General features: G+C 61.6%; 4 protein-coding genes across 4 annotated transcripts; 3 read left to right on the top strand and 1 right to left on the bottom strand.

Moving 5' to 3' along the window:
- Positions 1 to 23: 23 nt before the first annotated feature.
- Positions 24 to 1,064, top strand: COLE_02262 (uncharacterized protein; the record flags this gene model as incomplete). The annotated part of the gene is made up of 4 exons (XM_018423745.2): positions 24 to 154; positions 219 to 513; positions 545 to 835; positions 873 to 1,064. The coding sequence occupies 4 exons, from the start codon at positions 24 to 26 to the stop codon at positions 1,062 to 1,064; spliced, it is 909 nt and encodes a 302-aa protein (XP_018277327.1).
- A 350-nt stretch (positions 1,065 to 1,414) lies between these two features.
- Positions 1,415 to 2,193, bottom strand: COLE_02261 (uncharacterized protein; the record flags this gene model as incomplete). The annotated part of the gene is made up of 3 exons (XM_018420454.1): positions 1,415 to 1,911; positions 2,105 to 2,123; positions 2,155 to 2,193. The coding sequence occupies 3 exons, from the start codon at positions 2,191 to 2,193 to the stop codon at positions 1,415 to 1,417; spliced, it is 555 nt and encodes a 184-aa protein (XP_018277328.1).
- Positions 2,194 to 4,715: 2,522 nt separating this feature from the next.
- COLE_02260 (uncharacterized protein) lies at positions 4,716 to 8,928 on the top strand (the record flags this gene model as incomplete). Its single annotated transcript, XM_018427004.2, has 3 exons — positions 4,716 to 5,111; positions 5,231 to 8,344; positions 8,380 to 8,928. The coding sequence occupies 3 exons, from the start codon at positions 4,716 to 4,718 to the stop codon at positions 8,926 to 8,928; spliced, it is 4,059 nt and encodes a 1,352-aa protein (XP_018275558.1).
- Positions 8,929 to 11,216: 2,288 nt separating this feature from the next.
- Positions 11,217 to 13,524, top strand: COLE_02259 (uncharacterized protein; the record flags this gene model as incomplete). Its single annotated transcript, XM_018420552.1, has 2 exons — positions 11,217 to 11,576; positions 11,614 to 13,524. 2 exons carry the CDS (start codon positions 11,217 to 11,219, stop codon positions 13,522 to 13,524), a joined length of 2,271 nt encoding a protein of 756 aa, XP_018275557.1.
- Positions 13,525 to 14,359: the final 835 nt, after the last annotated feature.

The following is a 14,359-nucleotide window of genomic DNA, read 5'->3' as shown; positions in this document are numbered from 1 at the left end:
TCTGCTCTACACGCGTATCAATCATGTTCCAAGTCGCACGGATCCAGCCACCACCCCAGCCCCTCGATGAGATGGACGTCGATTTCGGCGAGGGACCCAGCAACTCGGTCGTCGCGCCCGGAGAGGTCATCGCCAGCGCAAAGGAGTACATGCGGTGAGTCGCCGTCACCGCCTCCCCCTCGTCCACCAGATACTCATTGGGCGCCTGCTGACATCAGTGGCCACGGCACATATGTCGACTCGGACTCGATCGTCTCCTCCGTCGCCGGCACCGTGCAGCGCGTGAACAAGCTCATCAGCGTCAAGCCGCTGCAGTCGCGCTACGTGCCCGAGGTGGGCGACCTGGTGATCGGGCGCATCGTCGACGTCGGCGCGCAACGGTGGCGCGTGGAAGCGAATGCGCGGCAAGACGCCGTGCTCATGCTCTCGTCCGTGAACCTGCCTGGCGGCGTGGTGCGGCGCAAGATCGAGAGTGACGCGCTCAAGATGCGCGAGTTCCTCGCGGAAGGAGATGTGCGTGTGCGTGCGGCGCGGCTGACACCAGCTCCTCGTCGCGGAAGTCCAAGCGTTTTTCGGGGACGGCGCCATGTCCCTGCACACCCGCTCGCTCAAGTACGGCAAGCTGCGTAATGGGCAGCTGGTGGTGATTCCGCCGCGGCTCGTGCGCCGCCTCAAGTCGCACTTTGTGCACATCCCCAAGCCGTGTGGGCCGAGCGGCGTGGATGTTATTGTGGGCATGAACGGGTTCGTGTGGGTGTCGCTTGGGACGAGCGCGACGGCGCGCGAGGGCGGCGAGGGCTTCGACTCGGAGGGCGTGTACCGCAACGACAATGATGTGAGTGTGGTTCGAGCACGACATTTGCTCATGACAGCCCATCTCTCCTGCTTCGCGGGAGGCTATCACCGCCGTTGCGGACGTGATTAGGACACTGGCGGCGCACGATGTGCCCCTTGCAGACGCGTTGATCAGCGAGGCGTACAACTGGGTGCAGGAGTCGGGGCTGGAGGCGCCCCTGAGTGAGGCGGACGGAGCGAGGCTGGTGGCGGACTTGGGACTCGTCTAGTTTTCTACAGTATTGTACAGCATGGATTGTTGGGACACGTTTGATCGATTGGGTGTGGGATCACGCTTCCACGGACTTGGACTCGGCATGGAGGTTGGACCACCTCGATGTTTACGCATCACACGCTCTGTGACGACCGGCCACCTCTCCTCTACATCACTCCATCACTCGTCCTTCCACGACCATCCACCCATTACTCCTCAACCCCACGACTCTATCACTCCATCACACTCCATCACCATTCCATCACTCCCACTCCATGTACATCACACCACCGGTCCAATCCAACCTCCCAAACCTCCGCCCCACCACGCCAAATGCACTACCTTACATCTCTATGTTCTCGCAGCCTAAGTATAACCCTCAATCGGGAAATAAGTGTGTGGGTTGACGGGAATCTCGAGGCCGCGCTTGGGGACCCACTTGCTGCCTCCGGCGCGCGACCCCGGCGGGGTTGGGGGGAGGCCCTCGCGCGCGGCGGTCTCGATGCCGCCGCCGACGAACGAGCGGCCGGTGGGCAGCTGCTCAATGACGGCGGTGAGTGCCGGGGCGTTCTCGGCCGTCACGACGGCGGTCGAGGCCGTGTCGACGCCCTCGGCGCCCTCGGACACGGCCTTGAGCGCAGGCGCGGCGATGAGCAGCGCGCTCAGCTCGGCCTGCGTCACCACCGACGTCTTCGGGTACGCGCGGCGCACGTCGCGGTTGTAGTATTGGTTGAAGGCGACGTCGGAGGCGGCTGTGGCCGGCGTCGCGTACCGCTCAGGACGCGAGGCGGGGGGCGGGTACCGGTGCTTGTCTTGCAGCGGGAGACCGGAGGAGATGAGGGGGTTGACGGCTACGACGTCGCCTGGGGTTAGTGGGTTCGGGAGGGTGGGATGGGGGGCGGGGGGCGGAGAGGCAAGGTCGAGGAGTGAGCGGAGCGGGCTGTTGTAGGAAGGAAGAAGGTTGATTCAGCGTCCTCCGCGCAGCACCACTCCCACACGCCTACTACCCCGCCTATCCTGCTTCCCTCGCGGCCGGTGCCGGCGCCGGCGACGTACGGAACTTCTTCCAGAAGCCCTGGGGTCAGCGCGCCCGCGCGATCACGTACAGTAGAGGCGAGGTGGTAGAGCGTCGGCTCGGCGGACATGGGCTTGGGCGTGCCGGCGCCCTTGGCGGCGTTCCTGAGGACTGCGGCGGCGCGCATGGTGCTGGTGGTGGAGACGGCGGCGACGACAACGACGACAGCGACGATAGCGACGGGATGGTGTCGGCTACGTCGGACGGGGGACGAATCCAGGCGCGGGTGATGGGCAGCGGCGGCGGCGTTTGCGGGTGTGGCGGGAGGCACGTGGCAGTGGGTGCCCTGCCCCACTTTGTTGAATGTCAGACAAATTTGTTCCTGCCCCACTTTCTGATCAAAAATCCTGCCCCAGTACCAGAATTCTCTCAGTGTCCCAACCCGGAGCCTAAATCTTGGCTGATGTTATCTGCCGTCGTATGCATCTCACGAACACAACCTCGTGTGAGCCGCACCTCTGCTCAGCATGCCCTCACCCTCACCCGCTGATCGGCTGATCGTGCATCCCCTGCGCCCACCCGTCGTCCACACTGGCGATTGACCCGATGCCCGAAGGCACAAATCATCCGACGAGCACCCGAGGCGCAGTCCACGACGAGCTCCACTTAATAAGCTGCGTTCCGCCATCCCTCGAGGCCTCGTGGCTTAAGGTATACAAGGTGTACATTGGTACATTGGCGAAATCAGGAGCTTAGGCGATCAGGCGATCAGGGAGGGCAGTGACTACCTTATACCTAGCCATGTCAGTGCCGCAGTTCAGCCTGCCTGACGCCTGTGTACGCCTGTACGCCTGCTCGCTGGTAGCTGGTAGTTGGTGACCTGACTCGAGTGCGACGACGGGTTTACGCTACGCTGGGTGCCGTCTCAGAGATCGGAGGACCGATGGCTGGGGGGCCACCAGTCAGCGTGATGACGTTTTGCTGATCGCTCCAGCACTGCTCTGCGACACCAATGCACATGCGAACGACTGTTGCCGGATGTGTGCAGAGTTGCGTGCACCCCGAAAATCTAGAGAAGCTACAAGCCAGGCCCCGCTCCTTATCTCCCTCGGCTCCGGCAAAGGCCAGTGCCAGGAATGAGCACGGCAACGGCATTCCAGCCGTTGGTCCTGTCATGGCACGGATGGCACATTGCCGCTGCCGTTATTCTGCCCACCCTCTCTTGTGATGTGACCGGTCGCGTCCTGCGCGTCCTGCACGCTACACTGTACAGTATGCCTCCTTCGTTCCGCTTCACCAGACGTGTGGCATGCACACCGACAACGGACAACAGTGGACGCAGAGTAGATGAAGATACGCTCTTCCGGAATGCTTCCGCGGGGCAGAGTTTCGGATGCAGAACGCGTCGCGTGTCGCGTGTCGCGTGCTGAGCCAAGAGGTGGGCCATAGGCCATGGGCCAGGTGGGCGATGCAAAGCGGAGACTCTCTCGAGCACACGACACATGACACGAAACGACGCGGCGCCACAATGGCGCCGGCATGGCGCCTACTAAACTGTGCAGGTGGAATTGATTCATCAGAATGTGGCTACAGCGTCACGCTTGTGCACCCGCTAGCCCTCTGGTGCGTGTGGAGTTCAGTGGGGGGGGGGGGGACATGATTGCGGTGAACGTGACATTGGCGTGCGAGGCCTGGAGATGTCGGTGCCCGATACTGTACTGGAGGAGCAAGGTCGCGCACCTGACTCGCCCTTGAAAAAGTAATCTCGCGGCGCCGATGCACCCGCCGGGCCACTCTGTGCTTCCCAGTCATCTCCCTCACCCCCCCCCCCCCCCCCCCCCCCCCCCGCATCTTCGGGGCTGCGTTCGGGGCTTGGGAGGATAACACAGGGGTGCAGATGCAAGCACGGCCGAAGGGAGATGCGCGCCGAGTGCGACAAGTGCGACGATACAGCACAGTGTAGTTGCACAGAGCAGTTGAAGCAAACCAAGGCCGTGACATCGGTGGAGGGCTCACCCTGTGATGCTCCCCTGAAACTACCCTAATTGCTATTCCGTTACCGGCAACTTTTGAAAGACCCTGGGTAATAGGTAGGTAGGTGGTCACGCCCCACCCACCCAGTGGCACCTTCCCTCGCCTCCACCATGGACCATGAGCGCGTAGCGTGTCGCCGCCCTCCACTCTGCACCCTCCCTCCCTCCCTCCCTCCCCCCCCCCCCCCCCCCCCCCACTCCCCTTGTTCCTTTGGACATCCTAACAACCCCCCCATCTCCTCTCCATGCTCTTTCTCTCTTCTCAACACTCAAGACATTCTCAGCATCATCATCATCATCCCCCTCCCCCCCTCCCCCCATCATGCTGCCTGCAGACGCCTCGGCGCGTCTGCATCTCGGCACAACTGACCCACCACATCAACAATCATCCACCACCACCACCACCTCCTCCTCCTCCTCCTCCTCATCCTCGTTCCTCCCCGCCACAAGCGGGACTGCCGGAACCTCTCATGATCGACACATTCACCATCGCCAACACCCACCCTCACAGTTCTCCCACTCACACCACCACCACCACCACAACCCTTCCTCTTCCTCCTCCACTCACCACTCGCGCCACTCGAATGCCCACGCTTCCTCTTCAGCAGCAGGCCCAAGCATGAGGAGGGCCAGTGCGGCAAGTGCCGCAGCAAGCGGCCCCGACGACAGCAGCACGGGGCACGTCTCAAGGCTCTCCAACCAATCCGTCTCCGGATACCGGCGATCGCGCCGCACGAGCAGCACAGCGCCCAACACTCCTCCCTCACCATCCCGCTCCTCGGGCCACCACCACAGGCAGAGCAGCATGGTCGTCGCTCTCGTTGACTTTGACGGCAGCATGATGGGCGGCGCACAAGCTAGCACAAGCTCAGACGCCCTCGTATACCTCTCCTTTCGCGGCGGGCAATACATTCGTGTCATTACACGCGATCCTAGCGGGTGGTGGGACGGCGAGTGCGACAGCCGCAGAGGCTGGTTTCCGAGCAACTATGTCAAGCCGTTCGACTGGGGCCAGGTGCGTTTCCTTTGTCCTCTACCTTTCTTTTGTCCTCTCCACCGAGCGCGCATTTTCGAGGCCAAGGAAGGCTGCGGCGCGGCTACCCCCGTGTCATTTATATTCCAAGCTGACCTCAGTCATCGCGACGTGAGTCTCGCGGCGAGCCCCCATCCAGCCCCAGGGGCGTGGGACACGACACAACGCGCAACGTCGCCAGCTCGTTCACCGAGGCCAGGTCGCGTCACGCTTCAATGCTGTCGTCGGCATCCTACGCCTCTTACCAGTCACATACATCCCAACAGTCGTATTCAACTGTCAACCATACGACGTCACCGCTGTCCGACGAGTACAATGCGCTCTTGCAACCAGCAATTGCTGCTCTTACCGCGTACCAGCGCGACATTCGCGACCAGCCAAACCAGAGCTCTGTCGCCCACTACGCTCAAGCCGTTCTGGCTAGCATCCGCACTATTCTGTCACGGACAGGTTGTGTCAAGAAGCACTCGGACTTGCTCCGCAACTCTGCCTTGAGCAGGGCCCGATCAGCGACCCTAAACGGCCTTACGCCGTTCGTGAACAGTGCTAAGCGGCTACAGGTTTCCCAACAGCCGTACCCAGAGGAGCTTGTCGAAGCGACGCTTGCCGAAGTGACGTCGCTGTTTCGTTCCATTCGTCGTTTCGTCGCCGTGGCGAGCGAACTAGGCGTACCAGTCGGTGATGAGGAGGATAGCTGCTCCGAGGCGGGGTTGCATACAGCATTCACGTCGTCGCGAAGAATGCGTGTCACAGTTAATGGGCACTCGGGCGACCGCGGGTCTACATTTAGACTCAAGTCGGCGAGCACGAACGACTTGCGTTACGCCGCCCGGCGACAGGGTACTAACAGTCCACCACCCCCAATGCCTGTGAGCACGTCCTCGCGGCCGAGCCCCGCATTCTCGACGGCCATGATGTCGCCGGCCTCGTCTGGCCAGTCGTCACCTGGGCTCGGCGGATTCGGCGGTTCGCTGCGAGGCCGACCACGGACCTCGTCGGCTGCCCGGATCGCACGTTCGACATCATTCGAGCTCTTGCTATCAGGGGGCAGCTCACCTGACTTTGTCACACCAGATCTGTCGCAGAGCACCTCGGCCGTGCCAACCAGACGGGAGGAAGAAGCTGAGCATGCAGTGTACGCATACACTAGCGGGCAAGAGGTTCACGAGGCTGTTGCGGCGGCCGAGGACGGCTTGCTATCCGTAATTGCCAGCTTTATCGGCCACATCCACTCACACCATATCGACTCGCATCCGTCGAGTCACGCGTACCTTATTGAACTCACGCGCGAGACGGTTGACACCGTGCGCGAGCTCCTTTCCATCATTGAGGGAGTCGGGCGCGGAGCTGGCCCGCTTGGCATCCGCCAGCGCGAAATTGAAGGACTCAAGGTCGCGCGGGATGAGCTGTTCGACGCGGCGAGCAACCTTGTGGAAAGCGCAGAGAAGGTTGCCAACGCACCATTCACCGAGGCCAGCAGTGACCAGTACGACGACGAGAAGAGCCATCTCTTGCAACACACCACGTTGACTCTGCGCGCAGGATCCGAGTGCGCCCGCGTTGTGCGTAGAACCGTCCCGGATTCAGAGGACCACTCCGACACCACTACCACGGCAGGATACTCGTCGTCAACACGGGGCGGCTATCAGGGCATCGGCCTGGGCATCCGCGGCGGCCCGCAGTCCATACAAGGCCTGCAGCGGCGCGCGACGAGTCTCACGCACCTCCACAAGCGTTTCAACGGTGACGGCGCGCGCGTCACGACCGAAGGCTCTGTGCGGAGATTCGAGGATGAAGACGACGAGGAAATCGTAGCAGACTTGGGCACGGACGACGAGTACCTCGTCAGCACCAGCAAATTACCGCCACGCCACAGCTCGCGCCCGATTTCGCACCCTGCGGGTAATGAGCTGGACTGCGCGACCGAGGCCTCGAGGTCGCGCTCGACCAGCATGTCGTCGCCGTCCAAGCGCCGCACCGCTTTCGCGAACGAGATTGACTTGACGGACGACCTGCCGGAGTCATCGACAGTGTCGCGCCCTCCGACACTGACGTCGTTCTCATCGCAGTCGCACACGTCCATCTCGCAGCTCTCCACGACCTCGCCGTTCCCACACTCGACAAGCTCGGGCGAGCTGCAGGGCGCAGCCTTCCTCCCAGACCAGCCGATCAATGGCGACTTGCCCATCGTCGACCCGTCCATCGAGGGTCTCAAGCACGCGGCGAAGAACTTTACGCCTCCGGCAGGGCCTGCACCGGCTCGTCCGCCCCCACCGCCCGAGTCACCTGCACTCTCGCTTGACGGCAAGAACGAGGACGGCGACCTGCGGTTCTGGGTCGTGTCGCACGACTATGACCCGCGCGAGGTCGCATTCAATCCAGACGGCGTTCTCGTTGGCGGCACCCTGCGCGTGCTCATCGAGAAGCTTACGCCCGTCGATGGACTCCCAGACCGCAATTTCGCCGAGTCGTTCTGGCTTACGTTCCGGCTGTTCTCCACTCCCGCCGACGTGCTCGAGACGTTTATCCAGCGCTTCAACATTGCGGCGCCACCTGTTGTCGCCGGCCTTGGTGAGGAGGCCCAGGCTAAGTGGGCCGAGAACAAGCAAAAGCCCGTGCGCTACCGTGTGATTATTTGCCTCAAGACATGGCTTGACCACCACTGGCGCCCCGCCACCGATGACGCTGTTCTCGATCACTTCGATGCCTTCCTCAACTCGGAGGTAATGCAGGCGGTTCCACTCGCGTCGCGGGCGCAAGACTCGTTGCGAAAGCGCATGGCCGCCCTCAACGACAAGGACGGGGAGGCCGGTGACTCGAAGAGCTCGCTTGGACACACGAGCGGCAAGTCGATTGATCGCAGCCGCGCTTCGACCACCATTGTTCTCTCGCCCAACCCCGCTGCGACGGTCAAGACGCCGATCATCAGCAAGACCCTTATGGCGCAGCTGAGCAAGACTCCTCAGCCCAACATCAACATCACAGACTTTGACGCGACTGAGCTGGCACGCCAGCTCACGATCATGGAGAGCAAGCTCTTTGCGGCCGTCGCGCCCGAGGACCTGCTCCAGACTGGCAAAAAGAGCGTTCCCGAGCTGAAGGCTCTCAGCACGCTCAGCAACCAGATCACTGGCTGGGTGACGGATGTCATCCTGCACGAGCTTGATACAAAGCACCGCGGTGCACTCCTCAAGTTCTTTATCAAGCTGGCAGACGTGAGTGGCGAGATTGAACTGGGGCTGACATCCAGAAATGTCTCGTGTTGAACAACTTTTCGACCTTGTTCGCTGTTCTCGCGGGCCTGAACAGCAGCACGATCGGACGTTTGAAGAACACGTGGGCGGTGCTGAACCCCAAGTACCGCCTTCTGATGGACCGCCTGCGCGGGGTTATCGAGCACACGAAGAACCACGCCGCATACCGTGCGCGGTTGCGGGAGGTGACGGAACCGTGCTTGCCATTCCTCGGCTTGATCCTGTCCGACATTACGTTTACGCAAGACGGCAACCCGAACACGAGGCCGAGCACGATCTCGCCCGACATCCAGCTCATCAACCAGGACAAGTTTGTCAAGCTGGGTCGCATCGCGGCCGACTTTAAGCGGTACCAGACGCCGTTTGACTTGAAGGAGCTTGATGTGGTGCAGCGGTACCTGACGCGGGTGCTGGCTGAGCGCGGTAGCGGCTCGCTGGATGCGCTGTACAGAAAGAGTCTGCTGCTTGAGCCGCGGCAGGGCTCGGAGCGGTTGAGCAGTGCTGTGGAGAAGCCTGGGTGGCTCGGCGCGCGGTTGCAGGGGTAGGCGATGGGCATGGCGGGGTTGGCGGGGGAGATGGGTGAGAAGGGAGAGGTGCAGGAGATGCGAGGTGTCATGTTGTAGCTCTAGGGTTCCTGTGGGTTCTTGGGATCATGGGATTTGGATGCATTCGCGCTGCGGAGCGAGAGGGGAGGAGATTGCGTGGGCCTATTGTGTAGAGCTGTGGAGACTATACTGGAGGAGATTACTGGATCATTGACTACTCATGTACAGAGTTAGTCAGTTGTGGAGTATGACGTCGATGGGCTAATGCATGATTACAAGCAAGCTATTGCAAGCTATAATGCAGGGAAAGATGAAGTTGTACTGTACAGGGTTTGTATTTTTGATCACCCCAGAGTGCGTGCGTGGCTGGGATCAGGAAAAGGGATGGGGCCTTTGTCTGGACTTGTGACTGCTGCAGCGAGTCTCAGTCAGTCTCCCATTCGCAGTACTGAATCCGCAGGATCAGGAAGCAGTGCGCTACTCTACTCGGTGATCGGTGAGTACTCGGCTTCGGTGAGCTCACACGCAGTGCGCGGGCAACACAATGGCTACAGTACAGTACACGGCCGCAGTTGGAAGACAGGCGCGTCTCGAAACTCTATCGCCCCACCCCTTGTGTCTGAGCGCTGGCTGGCTGACTGGCAGTTGGCAGGGTTACAGGGTAGGTACGCCGCTGCGCCCCAGTTTGGGGTGCCTCAGCCTGAGGGCCAGGGCCTGAACCGAGCAGACCCTGGTGAATCGGGGGGGGGGGTGGAAGACTGGATAGAGGAGGAATGTTATTCTGGGTCTCGTACAGCACCGCCATTCCTATCCTCTTCTTCATCCTTCCATCTCCTCGTCGTCTTTCTCATCTCCCATCTCCCAGTGACATCGACGCCCGTCTCGTCTCCCGACACTCTCTCTCTTCTACTCTCTCTCTCTCTCTCTCTGTGTTCCAGTCAACGTTCCCCCCCCACCTCTTCCTCTGTAGTCACCACTAGAGCACACTAGACACAAAGCGTCCGTCACTTCCTCCATCTACACCATGCAGGGCGATAACAGGCCCGCACACGGCCAGTCAGGCCAGCCAGCCAACCCAGGCCGCCCGAACCCACAGTCTTTTGCTACGGTGAGTCATCTTCTATGGGCCCGGCGCGTTGGAGCGCGATGGGATGGGGCAGTCGTGCTCCACATCCCTCCTATCAAGATAGTGCCCGAGTGAGCACGTCTCGCGCAAGTCACATCGATGCGTGTACTCAACACACGCACGCTGAGCCTGCCCTCCTCCTCGCCCGGGACGTCGACATCTCGGGCGCTCAAACGCTCGCCCCTCCGCCCCCTGCCCCCAGACCTCCCCGACCGCGGCTGACATAAAGGATATGCGTCGCGCCGAGATGGGCAGCACCGGCCAAGAGAGCGCTGGCGAGCACATAGTTCGGTAAGTCGCGCATCGCGCACCCTTCCTCTCCCGCTCAAAGCCGCGAAGCAGCCACCCCTCAGACTATCGCTCCGCCGCAGCAGCAGCGGCGCGCAGCTTGCTCTGGACACGCGGCGATCTGTGCGCATCACGTCACGGCCGTCTGTGCTTGATCACCTTGCCCCTCCCACGCTCCCATCAGTCACCCGGCACCCGGCACCATCCTCGCTCCCGACGCTAACCGCAGTGACTATGCGACCGACAACAGCGACAACGAGGCCTATGACATGCCCCAGCTTGTGCGGTCCGCCTCGCAGACCCCATTCGCGCAGTCTCAGGGTGAGTGCAAGAACTGCGCGTTACCCCAGCTTGAAGCCTGCAGTCGGGGTCGCGCCCACGTGTCTATACCAAGTGCCGCGCCGCGACTGCTTTTTGGCGTCCTCTGTTCCCCAGTCTCAACTGTGCGGGTGGGCACGCGTAGGCTATAGGCTCATGTGGTCGGGGCACGCATTCCTCCTTAGCTTGTTTAGGCAGCAGCTGACACACAGGCTACGCCCTTCCTCCCGGCGCGTCGCACAGCGCTGGCGATACAACCGAGACTCTCGTCGGCGGCAGCAGACTCCCTCCGTCCTCCTACGACGGCCACTCTCCCGAGCGATACGGCCAGTATCCCCCTTCGACTTTCTCGTCCTCGCCACCCAGCGCGTCCGGTCACGACCTCCCTAAGCAGCGTCATGCTCCCCTCAAGTCTGTCGACTTCACCACCGTCCCACTGAATGATACCTTCAGCGGCTCGCAACCACCGTCGCGCTCAGCGTCTGCCGCTCCAGTGGCGAATCAATTCAACCCTCCTGGTCCTCCTGGCCCTCGCGCCCGTAGCAAGCTTGGTTTCATGCCGCTTGCCGGTACCACCGACAACAGTGCTGCGGCTAGCAGCGTTTCGCTCGACACCCTGGGCGCCAATGAGAAGCCTATGCGTCCCAAGCTCGCCCACAGCCGCCGTGGCAGTTGGGCCGAGTTCAGCGCCGAGTGGGAATCGTTTAACCCAGCCAATGCCAAGGACGAGCGTCTCCGCTTCGCCGAGGGCGACGCCGGCAAGACCCGCTTGAGTCGCATGTACCTCTGGGCCATCAACCGCAACATCGTCTTCCGCTGGGCCCTCTACATTGTCCCCTTCCTCGCTCTCCTCTGGATTCCCGGCATCCTCGGCGTGACTGCGTACCCCGACTCCCACATCTGGGGCGTCAAGCTGGTGAGTTTCTCTCCCACCGGCACACACTGACATCAAGCTCTGGTGGTCGATCTGGCTTACAGTCGTGTGGTGTGGCTTCTGGGCATCCAAGGCTGCGTTCATGATGTTCCCTCACGTGTTCAAGCAGACCATCGCTGTCATCGTTCCCTCGATGGGCCGATTCACCGACGTTGTCAAGAACCTCGGCCACTTTGGCAAGATTATCGTCTGGTCTCTCGTCACGTGGATTTCATTCACGCCTTTGATCTCACGTCGTTTTGAGGGCGACCAGGAGTCTACCTCAAGGGCCAACCTCAACCTTGTCGTCAACCTCCTGTTCGGTTTCTTCCTCTGCACCATCGTCTGGGGTATCGAGAAGCTCGTTGTCCAGCTCATCGCCCTCCAGTTCCACCGCGACTCGTACGCGGACCGCTTGACCGAGCAGAAGTGGCAGTTCAAGATGCTCACCAAGCTCTACATGAACTCGCACGACATTCCTGGTCGCAGCGACACGCTCGACGACACCTCGTCGGTCAAGACGACTGCTGGGCGTAAGGCGATCCGCAAGGTGCTCAAGGGTGTCAAGGCCGCCGCGCAGAGCACCACCAATGCTCTCGGCAACGTCGCCACCGAGATGGCCGGCTCATCGGTGCTCCAGACCAACTCGCCCGCCAACAAGGTCACCGCTGCGCTCGCCTCGGCCAACAAGAGTAGAGCTCTCGGCCGCCGCATCTTCTATTCGTTCCGCAAGCCGGGCGCTGCTCACATCACGATAGCCGACATTGCGCGTTTCTTCTCCGACCTCGAGAGCGCTGAGCAGGCCTTCTCTGTCTTTGACCGTGATGCCAACGGCGATGCTACCCGCGACGAGATTGACGCGACCATGCTCGAGATCCACCGCGAGCGAATGTCGCTGGAGGCGTCCATGCGCGATCTCGATGGCGCCGTTCGCCGCCTCGACGACATTCTTCTCATCCTCGTCACCGGTATATGCGTCCTCATCATGTCGGCCATGATCACGACCAAGGTTTCCACCTTTGTCACCTCAACCGGCACCTTCATCCTCTCGCTCTCGTGGATGATCGGTACGACCATGCAGGAGATTCTCCTCGCGTGCATCTTCCTCTTCGTCAAGCACCCTTACGATGTCGGAGACCGTGTCGACATCGACGGCAAGGCGTACACAGTCGCCAAGATGGAGCTGATGTCAACGTCTTTCAAGCGCACGGACGGCAAGTTTGTCTGGATTGGGCACAATGTGCTCGCCCTCAAGGTCATCGAAAACGTCCGTCGCTCGGGCGCCACTTCAGAGTCGTTCACCTTCGAGGTCGCCTACAACACGACATTTGAGAAGCTTCAGGCGCTGCGTGTTATGATGCTCAAGTTCTGCAAGCAGAACTCGCGCGACTTCCGTCCTGTGTTTGACGTTTCGGTCGACGACATCCCTGCCCAGGGCAAGATGGTCCTCAACGCCGACATTGCGTACAAGTCGAACTGGCAGCAGGGTGCGCTCAAAGTTCAGCGCCGCAACAAGTGGATCTGCCACCTCAAGATGTGTCTCGCGGAGCTGCAGATCTGGGGTCCTGATGATGCTGGTGACCCGGCCCCGCCTCCCCCCGACCCCATCCGGTACACCCAGGTACCATGGGACGAGGTGCGCGAGACCGAGCACGCCGAGGACCGCTCGCCGCCTCCGTCGTTCTCCGCCGCCACGAACGGTGCCAACCTCGCGCGCCGCCACGACTCGTCCCTTGACCTCTGGGGCGAGGCGTACCCCGAGACGGACTCGATAGGGCCGAGCCGCATGCCCTCGCCCGGCCCAGACTCTGCCTTCCAGATCGGCACTCCGCCCCGCCGCAGCATCCCGTTGCAGCAGCAGACGCAGATCCGGGACATGCACACCGCAGCCCAGCAGATGGGTCAGCAGGGCGAGTTCCGCGCACCTCGTGGCGCCGATTCGCGCATCTAGTCCGCTGGCAGGACTCGAACTCTACACCTCGCGGGCGAGGTTGTCTGTATCTCTGTCGCCACGACGCTGCTCAAAACTCTTGCACCGGCCCTGCTTGTCATAGGGGCCATGCGAGACTGTACATAGAACCATCATTGCACTCATTAAAATTGAACCATGATTATGCACCGGGTGAGGATTGTGTTGGGGGTAGTGGGCGGCCGTCGACGGGCTAACCATTCCGGCATTGGCAAGTCCGGCGAGCTCGATGTCCACAGCTTCGGCATCGGTGGAGTCCACCGGCATCGCGATACCCATAACGCTTGAGACTCCAAGGGCGGAGCTCGAAGTTTCGTTTTGACCCACTTCCATTGCGCTCTGCCAGAGTAAGCGCCACATCACCACCATCCAGAATCACCAACTTACCCGCCGCGGTCCACACCTCGTCGTGACAAACATGCGCCGAGCGCCCATGCTCCGAAAGCGACTGGCGACACCCATGCTTGACCCGCCCAACGCCCGTGCGCCCTCCGTCGTATAACAAGTACATCGTATCCGCTTCGGTGACTACTGATCCGACCAGACTCGTGCCAAGCCACCAGCCCAGCAGCCACAGCGGCGGGCGGCAGTCCGCCCGCCGTGCCCCACTTCCGCACCAACTCTTCCTGATGCAACCCCTTCTCCGCGTCGTCCAAGCCGCCCGCCCCGCTCGCCCGTGCACGGCACCCCGCACTTGCCCCAGACCGCCGCCCTTGGCGCGTGCTATTGCTGGCGTTAGCAACGCCGTTCACGCGCGCACATACGTGCCACTTACTCCGGCACAGAGCGCCCGACATGTCCGACTAGTCCCAGCCCA

This window comes from Cutaneotrichosporon oleaginosum (assembly GCF_008065305.1).
Source record: "Cutaneotrichosporon oleaginosum strain ATCC 20508 chromosome Unknown ATCC20508_contig02, whole genome shotgun sequence".
Classification (NCBI taxonomy): domain Eukaryota; kingdom Fungi; phylum Basidiomycota; class Tremellomycetes; order Trichosporonales; family Trichosporonaceae; genus Cutaneotrichosporon; species Cutaneotrichosporon oleaginosum.
This window is presented reverse-complemented; position numbering and strand designations above follow the sequence as displayed.